The sequence below is a fragment of the Pelophylax lessonae genome (assembly GCF_965119305.1).
Source record: "Pelophylax lessonae genome assembly, chromosome: 3".
NCBI lineage: Eukaryota > Metazoa > Chordata > Amphibia > Anura > Ranidae > Pelophylax > Pelophylax lessonae.
The window spans coordinates 406,791,282-406,814,117 of NC_138770.1; the positions used below are offsets into that span (position 1 = coordinate 406,791,282).

Consider the following 22,836-nt stretch of genomic DNA (forward strand, 5'->3'; position numbering starts at 1 on the left):
TTAGCCGAGAAAACAAGTATAATATACCTTCTTAACTATTCACTAATGCTAGCAGCATAAAGTGGTTGTAATTTTTTTTTAAATAAAAATAACAAACATGCCTATACATACTTGCTCTGTGCAAAGATTTTGCACAGAGCAGCCCCGATCTTCCTTTGGGGTGCGCCCTATAACAAACAAAGCTTTCTTCAAAGTGAATATTCACCATCACCACGTAAAAACTCCTCTGCCTGTAATACAAAATCTGTGCTAACAAGTATCAGTATCAGTAAGTCTTTTTTTTTTGAGCTGGGTGGTGTCAACAGGGCTACCCACGGCTCAAATTTTGTCTGTTTCAGCAGGAATTGACTGAAATTGGAGCCATGTATTGATATTCCAGTAATAACAGACTGATACAAATTTAATTTTATTTTTGCAAGGCACCAACAGCACTTTTTGTATACAATAGGATTTATGTGATTTTTTCTTGAGCCTGTAGTTGTGACTTAGTAATAGGGCTGAACAACACTCAGAGTTCATTTCATTGGTTAATACAAGAGTATTTTGCATTTTAAAGTTGTTTTCCATGATGAAAGAATAAAATAAAGGTTATGTTTTTAACAAAAGGATACCATAATACTAGTAGGTTCAAATCTATGCTGATAAAATACATAGGCTTTCATTGTTGGTGTTAATGTTTGAAATTGCTAGTTTCTTTGCTGTTAAATCGATGTAAAGATTTCAGTTTTTTCTGAGTCACATCAAGCATTCAGATTAGGAGTTCAGACTTTCCTTTGACTTCACTAACTACATGCTCCTTTCTGGTCAGTGACTCAGAAAACACTTACTCTAGAGACACGCAAAGAACTGATTTTTGCAGAAGGGCTTTCTTAAAGTGGTTCTAAAAGCATGAAGGTAAAAAATCTTCAGTTTGCAGCTCCCCCCTCAGCCCCCATAATACTTATATAAGCCCCATCTTGATCCAGCAATGTGCACAAGAGCCAAGGCTCTCCTGGGTCTTTTCTTCCTAATTGGCTGAGATGCAGCAGCAGGAGGCATTGGCTCCCACTGCAGTCAATCACAGCCAGTAAGGAAGGAGCGGGGGCGGGGCCGGGGTGGGCCTGACCTGTACTCTCTGTTTCTTGGGGACACAAAGAGCAAGGCTCAGGAGTGCAGAGGGAGGGGCCAAGGGAGCCAGTGGGGAACGTGAGAGGAGGAGGATCGGGGCTGCAAAACCCATACACTGAGGAGGTGAGTATAGTATGTTTGTTTTTTGTTTTTTTAATACCTTTACAAACACTTTAAAACGGATCTTCAGGCAAATATAAAAATACATCAGTTATGCAGTTTAATGTATTCATTAAAACAATATGAAAAATATTTTTAAATGCAGCTAGTGTAAGTACCTTATTTGATTTTGCATTGGTGTTTTGCAACCCCCTATACAGTAGCACTTGGTATGGGAGAGGGAAGGACAGCACTAGGAGGCAGTTAGGTGAGCCACCTTATGTGAGACAACAGAGGGATGTGTCAAAAGTGTTCTATAGCCAATTCTCTGTTCGAGAATAGGTTGGGGTCCTACCACTAAAGCTATATTATTTAATGCAGCTCTACCGCTGAAAAACTTTAAGGAAGCCCAGTCCACAAAGAAAGTATTAATTCTTACCTTTCCTACCATCCAAGCTGCCAAATACCACTGTTTTGAACAGATAATCTAACTGAAAAATGTTCTGCACCTGACACCACAGGATACAGATGGTATGTGGAGCCTGGGTGAAAATAAAACACAGTGGCCACTGGGGGACCAGATCTGACACACTTAGAAGATTAATATTTAGAGTTCAATGGCATTGCTGGCAAGATATTGAAGTATTAATGATTTTCTTTGCAGGCTGGACTTATTTTTTTTTTTTTTTAAATTGCAACAAAGTTGATTAGACTGAAGTAGAGGAAAGTTATGTAATTTCAGGACTAGCTGGACAAAATTGGCAACCTTTCACATACATTAATTAAAATTGTGTATTTAGCTGTTGTGTGGAGTTCAGTTAAAAAAAATCTAAACTAAAGAGAAATATATTGTGATTTCTACCAAAGCTAGATGCGTTGTTTAATGTTAGGTTGTGCATAACTCTGGCACCAAAAAAACTCCACTTTAACAGGAAATCCTGAGCTCTCTTCTTCAGAGACTTGCCACTTTGTTTGCTCGTCTGGTAAAAAAAAAAAAAAAAAAAAAGAATGATAATAAAGTAAGATTAGGCAATTCTATACATAAGTACATATTAGGTTGAAGAAGACATAAGTTCAATTCAAAGAAAAAAATAAATTCATAAATTAATGGAAAATCTGTCTATATATATATATATATATATATATATATATATATATATATATATATATATATATATATATATATATATGCACAATATCTCACAAAAGTGAGTACACCCCTCACATTTTTGTAAATATTTTATTATTTCTTTTCATGCGACAACACTGAAGAAACGCTACACTTCGCTACAATGTAAAGTAGTGAGTGTACAGCTTGTATAACAGTGTAAATTTGCTGTCCCCTCAAAATAACTCAACACACAGACATTAATGTCTAAACCGCTGGCAACAAAAGTGAGTACAACCCTAAGTTAAAATGTCCAAATTGGGCCCAAAATGTCAATATTTTGTGTGGCCCTATCATTTTCCAGCACTGCCTTAACCCTCTTGGGCATGGAGTTTACCAGAGCTTCACAGGTTGCCACTGGAGTCCTCTTCCACTCCTCCATGATGACCTCATGGAGCTGATGGATGTTAGAGACATTGCGCTCCTCCACCTTCCGTTTGAGGATTCCCCACAGATGCCCAATAGGGTTTAGGTCTGGAGACATGCTTAGCCAGTCCATCTTCTTCACCCTCAGCTTCTTTAGCAAGGCAGTGGTAATCTTGGAGGTGTGTTTGGGGCCGTTCTCATGTTGGAATACTGTCCTGCAGCCAATTCTCTGAAGGGAGGGGATCAGGCTCTGCTTCAGTAAGTTACAGTACATGTTGACATTCATGGTTCCTCAGTGCTGGCAGCCCCAGACCATGACACTCCAACCACTATGCTTGACTGTAGGCAAAACCCACTTGTCTTTGTACTCCTTACCTGGTTGCCGCCACACACGCTTGACACCATCTGAACCATATAAGTTTATCTTGGTCTCATCAGACCACAGGACATGATTCCAGTAATCCATGTCCTTAGTCTGCTAAGCAAACTGTTTGTCGGCTTTCTTGTGCATCATCTTTAGAAGAGGCTTCCTTCAGGAATGACAGCCACGCAGACCAATTTGATGCAGTATGCGGCATATGGTCTGAGCACTGACAGGTTAACCCCCTCCCCTTCAACCTCTGCAGCAATGCTGGCAGCACTCATACGTCTACTTCCCAAAGATAACCTCTGGATATGACGCTGAGCACATGCACTCAACCTCTTTGGTCAACCATGGTGAGGTCTGTTCTGAGTGGATGAAGCAAGAAGGAATGACCGCACTTCCGATAAAGTTCAAAAATGGAGTGTATTTATTCCACATCAAACGAATGGCAAAATATAATACATACACGCTGTGAGTGCAGGACAAAATGGTAAAACTACTGGATCCGACCGGCACCTGATTCCTGCCTCACCTGGAGCGGTCTCCCCAGTTTGGACTCTATCTGTTCTGAGTGGAACCTGTCCTGGTAAAAATCGCTGTATGGTCTTGGCCACTGTGCTGCAGCACAGTTTTAGGGTCTTGGCAATCTTCCTATAGCCTAGGCCAGCTTTATGTAGAGCAACAAATTTTTTGCTCACATCCTCAGAGAGGTGCCATGTTGAACTCCCAGTGACCAGTATGAGACAGTGGGAGTGAGAACACCAAATTTACCGCACCTTCTCCCCATTCACATCTGAGACCTTGTAACACAAATGAATCACATCACCCTGGGGAGGGGAAATGGCCAATTGGGCCCAATTTGGGCATTTTCACTTCGGGGTGTACTCACTTTTGTTGCCAGCGATTTAGACATTAATGGCCGTGTGTTGAGTTATTTTGAGGGGACAACAAATTTACACTGTTATACAAGCTGTACACTCACCACTTTACATCGTAACAAAGTGTAATTTCTTCAGTGTTGTCACATGAAAAGGTATAATTAAATATTTATAAAAATGTGAGGGGTGTCCTCACTTTTGTGAGATACTGTATACACACACTGCATTTGTGAAGTATTCAGAACCCCTTCACTTTTTCAATTTTGTTATGATGCAACCTAATATTACAGTTGTTTAAATTCATTTTTTTTCTCATTAATCTACACTCAGTGCCCCATACTAACAAAGTGAAAACATAATTTTAGAAACGTTTGCAAATGTATGAAAAGGGAAAAATGAAATATTACATTGGCATACGTATTCAGACCCTTTGCAACAACACTTGAAATTTAGCTCAGGTGCCTCCTGTTTCTCTTGATCATTGCTGAGAGATTTCTACACCTTGGAATCCACCTGTGGTAAGTTATGCAAATTGATTGGGCATGATTTGGAAAGGCACACAACTCCCTATAAAAGGCCTCACAGCTGACAATGCATACTGTATCAGAGAAAAATCTATGAGGTCATAGGAACTACTTGTAGAGCTCAGAGACAGGAATATTACATGGCACAGATCTGGGGAAGGCTATGAAAAAAATTCTGCTGCACTGAAGGTTCCCAGATGCACAGTTTGCTCCAAAATTCTCAAATAAAAGAAGTTTTGCATGACCAGGTCTCTTCCAAAAGCTGGTCACCCGGCCAAACTGAGCAATCAAGGGAGAAGAGCCTTAGTAAGAGAGGGACCAAGAAACCGATGGTTACTCTGATTAAGCTCTATAGATCTTGTGTGGATATAGGACAAATTTTCAGAAGCACAATCACCATTGCAACCCTCCACCAATCTGGGCTTTATAGCAGAGTGGCTAGACGGAAGCTTCTCAGTGCAAAAATGAATGTGCATAAAGAAGCCAAGGAAAGATGGAAAAATCTCCAAAAGCATCAAATTACAGATTAGACATTCTTATAATATGTCAACAAAAGTTCGATTTTATTTCCATCATTTACACTTTCAAAATAACAGAAAACAAAAAAATGGTGTCTGCAAAAGTTTGGGCACCCTGCAGAGTTAATATCTTGTACTGCCCCCTTTGGCAAGTATCACAGCTTGTAAATGCTTTTTTTAGCCAGCCAGGAGTCTTTCAATTCTTGTTTGAGGTATCTTTGCCCAATCTTCCTTACAAAAGTCTTCCAGTTCTTTGAGATTTCTGGGCTGTCTGTCACGCAATGCTCTTTTAAGGTCTATCCATAGATTTTCAATTATGTTGAGGTCAGGAGATTGTGAAGGCCATCCATGGCAAAACCTTCAGTTTACGCCTCTTGATGTAATCCCCCGTGGATTTTGAGGTGTGTTTAGGATCATTATCCATTTGTAGAAGCCATCCTCTCTTTAACTTCAGCTTTTTCACAGATGACATCAAGTTACCATCCAAAAATTGAATCCATTTTTTCCTTCTACTCGTGAGATGTTCCCTGTGCCACTGGCTGCAATACAACCCCAAAGCATGATTGATCCACCCCCATGCTTAACAGTTGGACAGAGGTTCTTTTCATCAAATTCTGTGCCCCTTCTTCTCCAAACATACCTTTGCTCATTCCTGGCCAAAAAGTTCAATATTAACCTCATCGGTCCACAGAACTTGTTTCCAAAATCCATCAAGCTTGTCTGTATGTTCATTTGCAAAGTTTAAACACTGATTTTTGTGGTGAGGACATAGAAGAGGTTTTCTTCTGATGACTCTTCCATGAAGACCATATTTGTACAAGTATCTCTTTATAGTGGAATAGTGTACCACAACTCCAGTGTTTTCCAGATCTTTCTGGAGGGATCGTGCAGTCAAACATGGGTTTTGAACTGTTTTTCTCACAATCCTGCGAGCTGTTCTGTCTGATATTTTTCTTAGTCTTCCAGATCCTGCTTTAACTTCCACTGTTCCTGATGACTGCAATTTCTTAATTACATTCCGAACAGAGGATATTGACATCTGAAAACGCTTTGCTATCTTCTTATAGCCTTCTCCAGCTTTGTGAGCGTCAACTATTTTCAGTTTCAGTTTTCTAGACAACTGCTTAGAAGATCCCATGGTGCTGATTGTTGGGGCAAGGTCAGATGAGTCTGGGCATTTAAAACCTTTGAGACTGACATCACCTGGTCTTCCCAGATGATGATTGAGAACAATCCATGACACTGGCAGGTTTCAGCCTTGCAAAGGGGGCAGTGCATGCTATACATTCTGCAGGGTGCCCAAACTTTTGCAGACGCCATTTTTTTTGTTTTTTGTAAATTTGAAAGTGTCAATGATGGAAATAAAATCTAACTTTTGTTGACATATTATAAGAATGTCTAATCTGTAATTTGATGCCCTTTGGAGATTTTTCCATCTTTCCTTGGCTTCTTTATGCACATTAATACAAATTTTTACCTGGGGTGCTCAAACTTTCAATCCCCACTGTATAAATGCACTGTATATTTATATATGTATAAAATAGTCCCCAGTAGTAGTTCCACAGCACATCAAGTGATGTATTTAATCCTTTACATGATTTACTTTCCTTCAGAAGGGAAAATCCTTCCTAATACCTTAAGACAAGTGGATATTCCCTGGATCAACAATCTCTGGGGTTATTGCTTAAAAACGTTCATGGCCAGTGTAGATTTTGTGCATTTAGGAATGAGGAATCAAGCTTATATTAGAACAATCAACTGAGCTGCATAAAACAAACTCCAGAGTAAGACTATTTGACATTTTCACAGCTCTTGCTCTGAAGAAGCCTTTATGTATGTGGAAATTAACCTGTTGACACCGGTATCACTCATGTATGCAGTACAATGGAGGTGGGTCCTTCATATATGCATATGTTTATGCTGTAAGGATACACCATAGGGTGCTCACAACATGGAAACCGAGTTGTCCTTGACAGCTCTGGGTCCCATACGAATGACTGGAATCTGAGAGAACCTGCTCTCAATCACATGATCATTGTAATAGCAAGTGATTGGCAATCACAAAAATTACTATAAAACCAGGCCCTATACTCTCCTACTTTTACTTCAGAATGTAAAAAGACATACATTGATGGGAATTTAGCAAAACCCGAGCAGCTAAAATCTGGAACATCTGTGCATAGTAACCAATCAGTTTCTAGCTTTCATTTTTAAAACTTAACTGAACAAGCTGAAGATAGAAGCTCTAGATTCTGTTTGATTCAGTTTTTGAAAAAATTCCCCTATTGTATCCTTTTCTCCTACTCATAGGAGAATGTAAATGTAAAATAAAATAAGTGTTTTAAAAAATTATAATAAATATAATTAAAATAGCTATATCAAGGCCTGATTTAGTTTAGCATCAGGGTCGAGGTCAGGGTCAAGTGTCAGTGTCAAAAGTCAGTGTCAGTATGTTTTAAGCAGGATAAAAAAAAAAAATGCGTACAATTTTTATTTTGATCCTACTACAGATACAGACAATAATAAATACTGTATACTGCTGTGAATGTCAGGAGCAAGAGAATTTATGGGGGGTCTTTTGGTGCTGGATCATGGTAATGGCAAAAGTTCAAACAACTATTTATTTTTTTACTATTTTGGGCCAGTTCTTCTTTGACAATATCAATATAAAACCAAAAGATATCTATTAACATATATCACCAAATGAAGGCCCAATTTATCCTGAAAAAAGGTACAATTTACCTAGATAAACTAAGTAGTTACAATGAGATGTACAGTTGTGCTCACATATGCCAATGTTGTAAAAATTGCATTCAGACATTAAGATTTGTTTCACCTTCAGGCATCAAGAGGTTAGATCTCTTTTCCTACAGACAAAAGTGTCCATTTGCCCTTTGTGATGACCTTAAAGTGAATAACTCTAAAACAAGTTCACTATATGGGCCTCCTATGTTTTTTTTACTTTGTAATTATATCCCCCCTAATTGCCTCTTCTAAAGAAAGAATAAATTCAGTTCCTCTATTTTCTCCTCATAGCTGAGCTTCTCCGTGTCTCTTATCAGTTTGGTTGCCCTTCTCTGCACTTTCTCCAGTTCTCGAATATCCTTTTCACAGACTGGTGCCCAAAAGTGAACTGTATATTTTAGATGAGGTACCAATGATTTGTACAGGGGCAAAATGATGTTTCTTTTTGGAGTCTATAGCTTTTAATACAAGAAAGTACTTTGCTCACTTTGGAAAGTGTAGTTTATAGTTTCTTAAAATATCTATTTTTAAACAATAGTTCAAATATGTAAGAACATGCATGTGAAAAATAAAGGTTACACAAAAAGAACTTCAGTTTAAAGCCTGGTGATAAACAAGATGAGTATTGGTAAAGATCTTAGACCTCTGTTTCCACACTTTCACAAAATCTATTTTCAAAGAAAGAAAAAGTAAAGAGTATATGGCTTACTCATTACAAGAAATTAGCAAACATAACCTAGGGTCTTATTTATGAAGTTACATTGAATGCACAATGGCAAAACAATGTGTCAAATAATAGTGACTATTTTTTAGAGATTCTCTATATATAAACTAAAATAGGTGAATTCATTCTAATACCTAATCTAATTTATATGGGTTAAAAAATAAATTTATTAAAAAATCAAACATAGTAACTTCTGCAGTAAAGAAACTAAAAGTGCATTAAAAAATTAAAAGGGGAGCCTTAAAGTTTACTGAAAGCCAAAGCATTTTTTTTTTCGCTTTGGATGGTGTCGTGCAGAGTTAGAACCCTTTTTTGGGTTTATTGTTTTCTGTGTAATCACTGATTCATCCCACTGCCATTGGGACTGAAATGGAGGGAAAATTAAAAATTTTAAAGTGGAACTAAACTTATCAATTTAACAGTTTCATAAAACAGTTACATTCCCGCATGTGTCAGGAATGTAACTGTGCTCTTAACCAAACTGTCAAACCATCAAATGGCTGGTGTCATAACTGATCACATCTGCACCATTATGGCAGTTGAATATCAGAGGCCAAGATGGCAGCTTTCTTGGCCTTCCTAAATGATAGGAGGGTTTAGTTCTGCTTTAAGTCATCACGCGAACAGAAATAGAAGGGAAATCTTCCAATGGGGGCACTTGTTTAGACAACTAACTAAGGCCTGGTCCACACCTATGCAGGTTGCAGTTGATGTATATTCCAGGTGCATTTTGCGTTTTTCAATACACATTTTTGACCCATTGAAGTCTATGGAGCCAAAAACACAACTTACTGGTCCCTGGCCCTTTCCATAAAATGCACAGATGTGAATGTAACTCATAGGAAACCATGTTAAATGGACTGTAGTGTGTTTCTGCAAAACTTAAAACCCACTAAAAAATGCATAGGTGGGAATCAGGTCTTGGAGAATATGTTCCCCACATTGAAGAGGTGTATCTCATTTTTAGCTGTGCCTATGGGACAGGACGTTACATAGTTACATAGGGGCTTATTTATTAAAGCTGGAGAGGGCAAAATTAGTCAGAATTCTGCAGAGAAACCAATCAGCTTCCGTTATTGCCAATGCTTAATTAAACAAGCTGAGGTTAGAAGCTGATTGGTTTCTCTGCAGAATTGTGACTAATTTTGCCCTCTCTAGCTTTAGTAAATAAACCCCATCATTAAGTCTGGGTGAAAAAAGACACAAGTCCATCCAGTTCAACCAATAGAATAGAAGTGAAGGAAAGTGGTAAAAAATAAATAAATAAACTGATGGGGTTTTAACCAAAATAAAAAAATAAACATTTGGCTTTAGGTATACTTTAAAATGTAAGAAGAAACACAGCCTGCCCAGAATTTCAGTTTTATCCAAAAAAAAAAAAAGCTCTAGGTATAGCACATCAGTCCCCTGCTTTTAAATGCTGCTTTCCTATCTTAAATATAATGTGTACACAAAGCTCAGAGTTGCTGATTTTTTTCCATTAAATTAAAATTATTACCTTAATAACTCTTTGTTCTACAACATTATCCAACCACTCAATGAAGGACTCCACTGTTGCATTTTTCTTCAAAAGGTCTTTTAGTTCATGAAAGACTGCAATATATTTAGGCACAATGTGACATTGTTGTGGATATCCTGGAACTAAAGTACACTTGGAATAATTGTCAGATACTATAAAATTAATAGAGATTTGGGAAAATAGCAGATACAGGTTATAAGAAGATAGAACAAAAGTACAGAATTAAACGTTTTATGACAAAGTATTTAAATTAAGATGTAATGGTGATTTTTAGTAAGCACGTATCTTTTTGTCCTCCATGTGATACACTATGAGGGTTAAATTACTATGAATGAGAATGTTCACTAAGCAAGGCATATCTCTTCAATCAACCAATCATGGTCATGGAAAAATCCTCTCCTTTAACTTTACACATGATTGGGTATTCAAATAATACAGGCTTAGCCTTCTGAACATTAAATTTGCATGACCAGTCTCTATTCATTTAAAGAATAGCTAAAGGCAAAATTTGTTCTAAGATTAGAAGAGTTGTAAAGGGTTAACACCACTGTCAGGTCTTTATTGCTATGTGTTCCCATTAGTGAGATTCACTCTCTCTAATTGTCCTGTTCACCAATGTCATCAGGAATTAAACTGAGGTCATAACAACCATAATTGATCCTGCCTTCTATTCAGATGTCAGCTAGCAATTCCTGGCTTCAGACTGAATATAATCAAAGAGACAGTTATGAACAACTGACATCACTGACCAAATATTAACATAGCCATATTTGATCATATTATGTCACTGGTCATGGCCATATTTGGTCAACGACATTAAACAAAAATGGCCATGTTATTTGGCAAACATCCCCTGTCTTCTTTTTTTTTACATTTCAGCTGTCAGTAGGAAATCTATCATTTGGTGGGGTGCAATGGCAGGGTCAGACATGTTTGTATTTTTTTGCTTAGGTTTCTGGCAATATTAATTGTGAATAAAAGTTATGTTTTTTTTTTTCTAAATTCCAGCTCCCCTATGTACCAACATGCCATTAATGTAACCCTATTGTAGAAAAATAAAATCTTTCTATGGTTTTTAGAACAAGGCCTTACCTCAGCCCTGATGTGTTCCATAGAAAAGTTTTTGGCTTCTTGGTATGTAGATTTGGGACATGAAAACTGTTAAGACTCAGGAAGGAGTTCACCAGCTGACCTCATTAGCACAAACAACCTGCACCCATCAACTATGTTTGCAAGGCATTCCTGGTGGAATGGCATGGGAAGCAATAATCATACAAATGTATATACAGTAGGGCTGCCTACGTAGCAGAGGGAGTCAAAATAATGTCTGTACAGGGAGGTCACCAACCCAAAAAGCAAAACAAAATCACAAAGAAGAAAACGGTGTTCAAGGTTGGCCTGCCGATATTTACATTTCATAACAAGATTACCAAACCATCGTATAAAAGTATCTAATATACTATAATACACAAAATACATTTTTAAAACATACACAAGTATATATACTCAAATGTTCTGTCTATTACAATAGATAATTACTGTCAAGTGTACAAATTACATTTTGATGTGTTTCCCGGTTAATTTCGCTTCTTCAGAACATTATGTTCACTTATGACAGTTTATCCCACAAAAAATCTCTCAAATCTAGAAGTGAAAGATATACAATAAGAATATGTGCATAGGTACACATTAGCATTCTTTTAACAAACATAATTATCAAAACAGCTATCCCCCTGTGTAAAATATGAAGAAGAAAGGGAAGGAGAGCAGAAAAAAAATCAATAACCTACTACTCACAAAAACAACTATAAAATGCCAAAAGAGATAAGCAGGCTGTGGGGAGGCTTATGATAAAGGAACAACCAACATGGCCCCAAAAAAACAAAATACACATCTCATATAGGTACTTACTAAAAAAAGGCTGATATTATGGCAAACCACCTATAGATTAGCATTCGATGAGACTGGGATTTCTGTTTACAGGTTCCATCTCCATATCTCTGAAAGTCAGATAGATAACATCCAAAAGAGGCCCATGTGTGTTAACACAATCGGGAACAGGTTCAGGAGTAGCCAAATCATATCTCCCGCCCTAACACTGACCCCAAATTTGTCACACTTTAAAATAAAACAAAATGTAATAAGATAATTCATCCTATCATTCCAACCTTAAAACCGTTTACTTTCCATCAACCAGAAAGACATATTACTTGCCTGTGAAATACCTTTTGCACAATTAAATCACTGGTAACCAGATGACCAAGAGGAAAAAAAAGAAAGGCCCCTACCAGCCTGCCACTATATAGTCACTGGGCCTCTTGGGGACACTTTACGGGTATCCATCAAATCCAAAAAGGTTTCCACCCTAGGAGGCTGGAGGGGGCTCCCAACCATTGGACAATGCATAACCATGTTCCAAAAAAGCCTGCCATTGCCTAAAATGGAGAACGCTGACCATCAGTATACCACTTTACCTCGCGGTCTTGCATGGTCAACAAGACCCTCCAACATGGGCGGCATCACTATGCGGCAGCACCTCATCCTTTTCGACCCAGAAACAGACACCAGCTATCCTCATAATCCTCCCTGCACCCTGGGACGATCTGAGTGTCTCTCTTGGCATTTTATAGTTGTTTTTGTGAAAAGCAGGTTATTGGGTTTTTGTTTTGTTTTTTTTTTTGTTTTTTTTTCTGTTTTCCTTTCCTTTTTTCATATTTTACCCAGGGGGATAGGTTTTTTTGATAATTATGTTTTTTTAATAGAATGCACTATATACCTATTCCTATTGTATGTCTTTCACTTCTAGATTTGAGAGATATTTTATGGGATAAAAGTACATGAGGAAGGCAGCGCATGACCCACACTGGGATGCAATGGATAAAGGAGTAAGGTGAACATCCAGTATAGAAAGGGTTAACAGTTTATTGGTATTGATAACCGGAAAACAAAGTACATAAAATGATTACATCCCTTTGGGCTGGAGTGGACAAGGGTACCTGGCAGCAAGCAACACAAGTGCAAGGAGGTCAGTCTCCCAGGACTGCTGAGCAGTGTGTGCACAAAGCCGGAAACCAGCCGACGCGAGGATGAAAGGACTCCGCTGCAGTTCCAGGGAGGTGACATCAGCCGGACAGGCGCCACTTGTGGGAAAACACCAGGAACCAGGGTGGTACACAAGCCATATGGTTGCCATGCGCCATGTTTCGTGCCATGCCCAAGGGACTTGATAAAGCGCATGGCGCGAAACATGTAGTCATGGCAACCATTGAGCTTGTGTCCCACCCTGGTTCCTGGTGTTTTCCCACAAGTGGCGCCTGTCCGGCACACATTGCGCAGGAGACTGACCTTCTCACATTGTGTTGCTTGCTGCCAGGTGCCCTTGTCCACTCCAGCCAAAGGGGATGTAAGCATTTTATGTACTTTGTTTTCCGGTAATCAATACCAATAAATTGTTAACCCTTTCTATACTGGATGTTCACCTGACTCCTTTATCCATTGCATCCCGGTGTGGTTCATGCGCTGCCTTCCTCATCTACTTTTGTCCTTATCAGCACCCTTCCTATGCTCATTGGCTAGCAGCAGAACAACCCCTGAGGAGCCCGACAGGCTTACTTCTATCCCTCCACCCTACAGGCACCCCAGGAGCGCCTGGTTTGTGAGTATTATTATTTTATGGGATAAACTGTCATAAGTGAACACAATGTTCTGAAGAAGCGGTATGAACCACGAAATGTGTCAAAATTTAATTTGTTCACTTGACAGTAATTATTTGTTGTAATAGACAGAACATTTGAGTATATTTACTTGTGTATGCTTTTAAATATTTATTTTGTATAATATATCATTGTAGATATTGTTATATGATGAACCCTTGAACACCATGTTTTCTTCTTTGTGGTTTCTGTTTGGCATGGGAAGCAAACATAAATTTTGTCACATGAAAAAATGAGCATCAAATGCAGCAAAATGCACATAAAAAAATGCACAAACTGCAACACACCAAAATGTCCCATGAGCTACCTAGCTGCATGTAGGGCAGTCCACTGAAATCAATGGGCTGTACTATGCATGTTGCGGGAAAAATGAGCCAAAAATATTCGGTTAACACTACATTAGGTGTGATTGAGGCCTGAAAATGAAATTGGCGTGTTTACACAAGAACAATGAGGCTTCATTCATATTTGCGTTTCTGAGCATTAAATGCGTGCTTTGTCGTGCATTTCAGAAATGCACTGCAAATGCACATGGTGCTTGCATTGCCATTACATGTTAATGGCACCCCAAGCCTGGGTATCTCACGCCCCAAATCTACATACCAGGAAGTCAAACTTTTCTGTCGAACACACCAGGTAAGGCCTTGCTCTAAAAATAATTAAAAGCTGTTATTTTTTCTGCAGCAGAGGTTTAATAATAATATATAATGGTATATTGGTGCTGGAAGGTGAACTTAGCCTTTAACCACTTCAGCTCCAGAAGATTTTAACCCCTTCATGAGCATTGTTTGCTATTCAGCACTGCGCTATTTTAACTGGCGATTGCCTAGTTATGCAACACTGTACCTTAAGGAAATTTAAATAAAACATATCATTATTTTGGGGACTCTCCATGCTGTTTTTTTTTTTATGTAGATTGCATATATCATATAGATGCACCACAGGCAGGTTCAATACATTCCCAAGTAGGATTTTTAAATCAATTGTGAACATTTTTAATATTTCACTTTAAGCTACTGTATATTTATGGGCATGTCCCCCAGGAGAGTACCCAGCTCTCGATATCATTTGTTAGACAATCTCTTGCCTATTAACCTTGAAAATAGCCATTACTGATTTGTATGGCTCCCAAGATTTGACATGTGAACTCCAAACCAAACCCAGGTATATTTGGCTCCTTGTTACCAGTAACAGCTGTCTAAGAGAGGATATTTCCCACATTGGAAAGATATTTTTTCACTTCCTATTGAGTCTACAGGCCAGGAAATGAATGAAATCCCCCTAATTTGACACAATTGGCCAAAAACCGAAAAACTCACAATAGTTTTAACTAGGGATCGACCGATTATCGGCAATGCCAATATATCGGGGGCTGATATGCACTTTCCCCGATATATCGGCCCCTGAGGTTACCGATATTGCCGATATTTCAGGAAAGTGCGTGTGCCTGCAGCTAGAGATAAACAGTGCTTTTTAGGAAGTCTACACCTATTACTATCGATCCTGTTGATGTTCTTCTTCACATTATGCAGGACTATTTTAATGAGTTGAGCAACAAGATGTGAGGCAGGACAACATTATCCATGGACTTAAAGTGGTAGTAAACAGCATGAAATAAAAATGTGGGCCCCGGCAGTTTAAGTCAAGTCATAAACTGTTTAAGTCCATAGAACCATCATTATATAATATATATAATATGGTTCTATCAATTGTATGATTGTATTTCTCTATTCGGTGGTCTCCTGTATCACCAATATAGTTGATATGTTCATGTGATTTATAAGAAATCCTTTTTAAACATTTTCTAATAAATATTTCAATTTTATATATTTTCTTTTGTTTTCAATTGATTGCTTTAAAAATCCAAATTAAGAGGAGAAAAAACAATGTTTATTCTAAGTTGTTGGCTACCTGCCTGGTGAACCGGTAAAAAGATCTTATAAAACCTTCACCTATTCATCTGACACATAGTAAAAGTTATAGATTTAAAGAATAAACACTTTCCATCTTCTTAGGTCCCCCCTTAGTACTTAAAATACACCCAACAGTTAACACTTAAGTTACACCCATAACAATTAACCAATATTTAAGCCTAAGCCCATATTCCACTGCATACTCAGCTAGTCATACACTGTAAGTGTATGCCTCAGTGCTAAGAGCATGCTGGTCTCATGATTTTTTTTGTGTGAGAATGTTTCATGCTAATCATAACACCAACACTACCAGGCACTAAAACTCTGCCTAGTGTAATAGAAAAGCATTAAAGTTAATATATAATGTTCCCAGAGACTGTCATCATCTTCAAGGTACAATCTATGAATCCTGTTGAATTTTCGGCTCAAAACTATCTCCTGTTCGGGATTCTGAATGATTATCTGCCTGTGGTCTATTCTTTCTGTTGGTTGTATGCCCATTTCTGATTACCTTACTAGCTGTGACCTTGCTTGCATTACAAAAGTTTGTTTTAACCTTGCCCATAGATAGATTTTTTTTTTTTGATCAGCTAGCCATTGCTGTGTTCCTGCTGCTGCAGGGAAATACCTGGACTCATTACTACACTTAGACACACTCCACCTAATACCCTTTGCAGTGGAATGGTGCACTGACCAGGGCAAGATCATTTTATTTCATATAACCCCTTTTTTGGACTATGTTTTTGTTCTGGTGTTGCTTGTCCTTTGCCCCTCTTTGAGTGCCTTGGGCACAGTGATTTGGGCGTAGTATGGCCCCTGCAAACTGACCATCTGGATATGTTCCCTTTGGCACACCCCTCCCCTGAAGAAGCTCATAGAGAAACACATTGAGGTGTTTAAACTCCTCCACAGCAAATATCTTTATCTGTTATGTAACTCATATTATATATGTCTAGTTTGATATGGGTAGCTTTAACTATGGCAGCTCCCAGGCTGAACAAATGTAATCTCTGTCATGCTGTGGATGGGTCTATACATATGGGGTTGGTGTTTTGAGGAGTTAGATGTTATGTGTGTTTATTTTTTTACTTTTGCTACTTTTCTTCCTTTTAGTTACACAGGCCGGGTTTGCACTGGTACGACACGACTATTGTATGACTGTCAATCCGACTTTGCCCTGCTTCCATCTGACTTGAATGAACAGGATACAATTTTGAGATAGTCTGACTTGTCCTTTGACCAAGCAAAACAATCCCAGTATGACATAAACTCCTTTTCCTGCTGCTGCATTCACCATGTCGAATGTCACAAGTCGGATGGTTAGGTCTAGGATCTGACTTTGATCCGACTTCAATGATAATGAATTGGCTGAAAACAGACCAAAGTCAGACCAAAGTAGTACAGGAACGTTTTTCAAAGTCAGATTGACTTGATTGAACCAGTTAAGACAGCTCTCATTGGGAATTATTGATTTGTACACGTCATGCGACATGTACTCCATGTGATAACGTGATGTTATGATTGAGTTAAAATATAAAAAGTTATATGCATGTGTTGAGTCTTTGAGAACCCCATCAAACTTTTTAGTGCCCCACAGAGGCACCTGTTGATATGTAAGGCAATAAATGGATAAAGTTGTCCAGCAATTCAAGGTTCTGACCCATTCATGTCTATAGTAGCAAATGAATTAGTCTTGTAAAGTGTATTTGAAATAAATAAATTATAGAACCAATTACCTATACAAGAATAATGAAGAACTAGACAAAATTATTTTGATAAAATATATTTCTTTATGAATGCTGCAAAACAACAAAAAAAATTGGTTGTAGACTCACGCTCTGTGTAGACATCACTGTCTGAATCAGCACCACCACAACTGCTGAGAAGAGCCTGAGATCCAATGCTGTACAAGTCTACCTTCTCGATGTCTGCAGTCATGGAGTTTACCACATTCTGATCAAACAAAGCTGGCCGTGCAATCTGTTTAATTCAAATACAGGTTTTATGTCAATGATTATTTCACTGGCATTTTTAAACGCATTTAAAATACTGATGAGTTGCATTTTTTCACAAGATGCCTTTTTAGCAGGGATCACCTGAGCATCACTATGATGTTTAATTTACCCCAATAAATCAGGCAAAATATTTGACCATACATGTGAGATGGGTAGACCAAGGGCAAATACATACAGTTCAAGATTTGCATAAGTCCCACTGTCTATCACTGTACCTAGCACAGCAGAACCCTTCAACATAAAGTTTGAGAGGAAGGCCCCACCTTTTAGGCAATATGGATAACCCAAAAAGTATACTCTTAATACTCAAATGCAAAGTAAATAACATAACAACAAAATAGAATAAATACAAAAAGTATATTGAAACTTCTTTTAAGACTTCACAAAATAAAAAAAGTGAATCAAATAGAGAAAAAAAAACAAGTGCAGAAAAGACCCAAAGAAAATGTCTTTAAAAACACGTAAAATTAGTTCTTCTCTTTAAAGTGCAATGGACCACAGAATATTGTGCATTTTAATAAGAATGTATATCCATAAGTGTAATGACTATTAATTGTAGCTCAATTGTATAGGAGAATTAACTTTCTAATGACCTTAATATGCATGTATACAGTTCCTTCAGTAAATAACATATACTACCCAGACTTCAATAGTGGTAATCATCAGGTAAGGGAGAAATAAGTGTTAATAGCATCATAATAATATCCTTATTTGAAGGCCATAAATGTTTATGGGGTTGCTGAACATAAGAGGCAAAAAAGGCTCCTGTAGTAGCTTGCAAGTTCTATAGAATTACTTTAAGGCATAAAGTTTAACTCTACCCAACTTCGGGTACCAAAAAAAAAATACCCTTGCAGTGGCTTCCCCACACAGCAAGGTTCAAATGATTTTTAAATCTAGGTGTAGAAGAATATACTATAATACATTTTTCATCCTGGAGTTAAGCTTTAAATGAACTATGGTATTTCAGAATGTGTAACTGAAATGCCTGCCAGGAGGTATCATCCCCATAAATCTCAAAAATCTGTAACATAGTCAAGAATGCTGAATAGTATCTGTTTGATGGGAAACAAGCCTGCCTAAAAAAGACCTTTGATAAAAACATCTCCAGTATAATCATATGGCTTGTAGATCATTCGTCAGTGTCAGGTTATTGTCATGGAAAGAATGCAAATCTGCACATATCAATACAATCGTCATTAGTTCAACAATTCCTTTCAAAGCTGTTGTCTGCACATGGTAATACTTCCCTGTCAAAGAGTTTGCATTCTGTGTCACTAATCAGGATTTTATTTATATATGCAGTATAACGGCTTGCAACTGTGAGCCACAAACATATTTTCATACAATATAAACAGCAAAGCAATTCTCCAGCCAGTTTGCATAGATAAACAGCAGTGTAAATAATGCCACTGGCGTGTTTCTAATATTTGCAATTCACAAAGACACTAAGGGATTAGTTTACTAAAGGCAAATAGGCTGTGAACTTTGCAAAATGCAGTTGCACTCTGAAAGAGCAGTTTCTCCAGATCTTAGTAAGTGAGGTGGAATCTGCTAAATCCCATCATCCTATCATGTTCAAGCAAATTTGCTGTTTTTTATTTTTTTATTTTTCTTGCATGTGATTGGATATTCTTTGCAAAGTGAAGCTTTACCTAATTTACTAAGCTCTGGAGCAACAGCTCTTGCAGTGTGTAATAACTGCACTTTGCAAATTTCACAGTCTATTTGCCTTTAGTAAATCAACCTCATAGTGTGTGTGTGGGAAGGGGTGGTGGGGGGTTAACAGTATACTCACTGCATACATTGGCTGGGGCATAGATAAGGAAGGGGATAAGGGGGTCCAAACCTCCCAGAGTTTCTACAGCATGGACATCCCACCCAGGCACCCGGGGCACATGGCCCTCAATTCTTGTCTGGTACCCAGTGTCTCAATTTTGTTGCCAATCATTTAATTCTCTGCTGGCTGGCAAAATATTGCTACAGGGCAGTCACATTTTTTGTCTACAAACTGTGAAGGGTGGTCTTAAACGGGGAACAGGCTATCAAGCCCCACTTCCTCTGCACCACAGCCCTCAAACTTTCCTGTCATTAGGAGTAAACAAGCTGGAGGTACAGCCAGTCTTGTCTCTCCAGGAAAGAGGAAGTAAGTAATTGTGTGTATATATACAGTATCTACCGTATGTGTATACAGTGTGTGTACAAGCATACAGTATGTGTATGTATGTATATGTATTTTGTGTGTGCACTTGTGTATATAGTGTAAAAGTATGTATGTGTTTCAGGTGGAGGTGGAGTGCAGCGCTGTGTCCTCTGTCACTCTGTTGAGTGTTGGTGATGTGGCACCATTTCCATCAGCATGGGGCTAGTGTCCGTACTACAATTGCATGGAGATGTTGTTTGTGTCCCTGATCTCTTTAAATGACCAATGTAGAATGATATATATTTCATCACACTCCTCTGAAGAAGTCCCATGACAGGGATGAAATGTGTCAAGTGTAAGCTGGATGTAAAGCTCAGTTTTTGGGACATTTCTTTATCTATGTATGAATGTTTGCAACAAGTCAATCTGAAAACAACAGTTGTTGCAAACTGGATGAAGACTTTTGAGTTTGTATCTGGGGACCTAGTCATATATCAATTTACGATGTTGCACTTTAATTATATGAATTGACTCAGGAATCACATTTCCTTTTATATTACATGAGAATGTAGTCATGACCCACAGTTAAAAGCCTATATTCTGCATATATAAATGAGATCCTGATTAATGACACGGTAATGAGTGAAGTGCATACTCTTTAGGGGTATGGGGAAATATTTCTCTGTACAGACAACCAATATTACAGCAAACATTGTTGGAAGGAAGTGTTGGACTATTGATGACTGTATTATTATGTGCAGTTTCTTTTAATAACAGAGGATTCTTTCAACAACAGCAACCTGATGTGTACAAGAAATGCATTTTGTCATTATATGTTTTACTTTGAGTTTGAGAATTAAAGTCATTATTCTTGGGAATTCTCTAGTGGGGAAAATAATAATTTTTGGTGCCTACTTGTTCATCTAAGTGAATCTGAGTGAATCTAACTAAATGTAACATAGATAAGGTCACATGATGTCAGATGATGACTGGGCCCCGCATTCAATCTAAACATGTAAGGACAGAATTAGCATTTTAATGTAAAAAAGGTTAGTAAATTTGCAGGCTATGTCTGCATGAAACTTCAAATCCTAATGCTAGTAAGATGAAGCAGGAAATTGCTAATACTTTTCTATTGGATTTTATCAGCAGGTTCTGTACCTCCACTGTTATCAAGATACATGATCAGGTTTAGGGTGGTGGGGGGGGGGGTAGTCAATTCCCCCCAATCTGACCCAATTAATTCACTATACACTATGGAGAATTAGGCAATGAGAGTCAATTAACTTTTCAGCCTTCAGTCAAATAGCAGCCAGGGAATGGTGTCATCCTGAAGATAAATATGGAATCAGGAGGTGATCAATCTTTTCAATGAACAAACAATGCTAAAACTTCAGATTGATGTAGACAAGCACAGATACAATTATATGATTAAATAATGGTGATCTAGAAAAGTGGCAGGTGAAAGGACACAGCTCTTCCAATAGTTGCAAATAAAAGCCCCACTTTATCAGCATCATGTCTGGCAGGACTACATGTGCAGCCTATGAGGGCACATGCAGCATTTATGTCCACAGGCCAAACTGATGGTCATGGATGTGGTGCATCATTTGCGAGTAGGGCACGTTTGCCATTTGGGCCTGCTATACAGCAAGAGCATGAGGAAGAGTTGGTGGAGTGACTAACCAAACCATTCATCGTCCTCCTCTGTCACCCAGGTGCAGTCTATCGCAGCGACCTTGTTTGGCACATTGGTGGTGCAGCAGTTTCTGAAATGCATGCTTTGGGTTACAAGATCTTCTGAGGCAGGCCAGAAGAGGACAGGATGAAAAAGCTTACTTTTGGACACTATTACCATGCCTGGTATCCCTGAGTACACTCATCCACCATTAGCACATCCCCATACCTACCACTGTTAACATCTCTTACCATTGTTGTAGGCCTGCTACCATTACTGTCTAAAAATGAATGGGGTCATAGCTGCTGTTCTTAGCAACAGCAATTTATTAATGAGGCACCCTAAATTCTTTATTAACTGTGTCAGAGTTGCAAATGTGAATGTTCGGATTAATTATTGCTGGCTGAAATATAACATTTCCCTGCATCCTATATTGCCTTCTCTTAAAAAAAGAAGTGTTTATGTGCACGTGTGAAATAGTTATATAGTGTGTCCAAAAAAATACATTTTTTATTTAATGACCAAATGTAACTGCCTCCATAGTTGTCTATTTTCAAAAAGAATTAAAGTGTGTTTAAAAAAGGTGTACAGCTCCCATTATCGATGTGCACCTAATGCAGCTAGTGTGTCCATTATTAATTATGAGATTCTCTGTCTGAAATATGTACAATTTTGATATCATATCTAGGCAAATATACAGTCTAATTTAATATTTATATTCAAATCTGTCCACTCTGTTGGTCAGAAAAAGGGGCCTCTTCAAAATGGGTATAAATGCTGTGCTGGCAGGTACCTTCATTTTTGTTGTATGGGAAAAAAAGTGTAATCTGCTTGCTCTCTCTTTCTCTCTCTTTCTCTATCTTTCAATCTCTCTCTCTCTACCCCCCCCCCCCCAAAGTAACCCTTTCTCACTCTTTAAAAAAGGAAGCCATTTGGAGCCAATTGCAGTCTTGCTACTCTCTCCCTCATAACTTGCAAAGATGTATGTTGTTTCTATCATCGGTGTCCAAAAACAAGGGTACTGACACACGATTTCTTGGTGTAAATTGCTTGCCTGCTCTATCCCTCTGAAGTTCTAAACACACCAGTTTGTTAAGTGTGTTGCTACACTGTATGTTTTTCTATCCTCAGTGTGAAAAAAATATATTATTTGTTTATTTCCTGATGCTAAATGCCTACTTAATATGGTCAGAATTTGCGACCTTCACAATCAGGCTTTTCTAGCTGTGGTGCAAATACACTTTTTTTTATGGATGCTAAATGCCTGTTCACTTGCTCAGAAATGGTGCCCTCCCCATACAGGCCTAATAATTGTGCTACAAAACTGTCACAGTTAAGATTCAAAAGAAGGCACAAATTGTA

At 38.1% G+C, this 22,836-nt stretch overlaps 1 protein-coding gene across 1 annotated transcript in view; it reads right to left on the reverse strand.

Annotated features, from left to right (window-relative positions):
- Positions 1-22,836, reverse strand: part of RFX6 (regulatory factor X6) — a gene marked incomplete at its 3' end in the record, with an annotated part of 134,183 nt that overhangs the window by 26,320 nt on the left and 85,027 nt on the right. The window contains exons 12-14 of the mRNA XM_082252515.1: positions 17,474-17,618; positions 9,992-10,086; positions 2,069-2,186 (exon numbers count right to left, since the gene is read on the reverse strand). Of these exons, the coding sequence (XP_082108641.1) occupies positions 2,069-2,186; positions 9,992-10,086; positions 17,474-17,618 (358 nt within the window). The remainder of the gene's footprint in view (positions 1-2,068; positions 2,187-9,991; positions 10,087-17,473; positions 17,619-22,836) is intronic.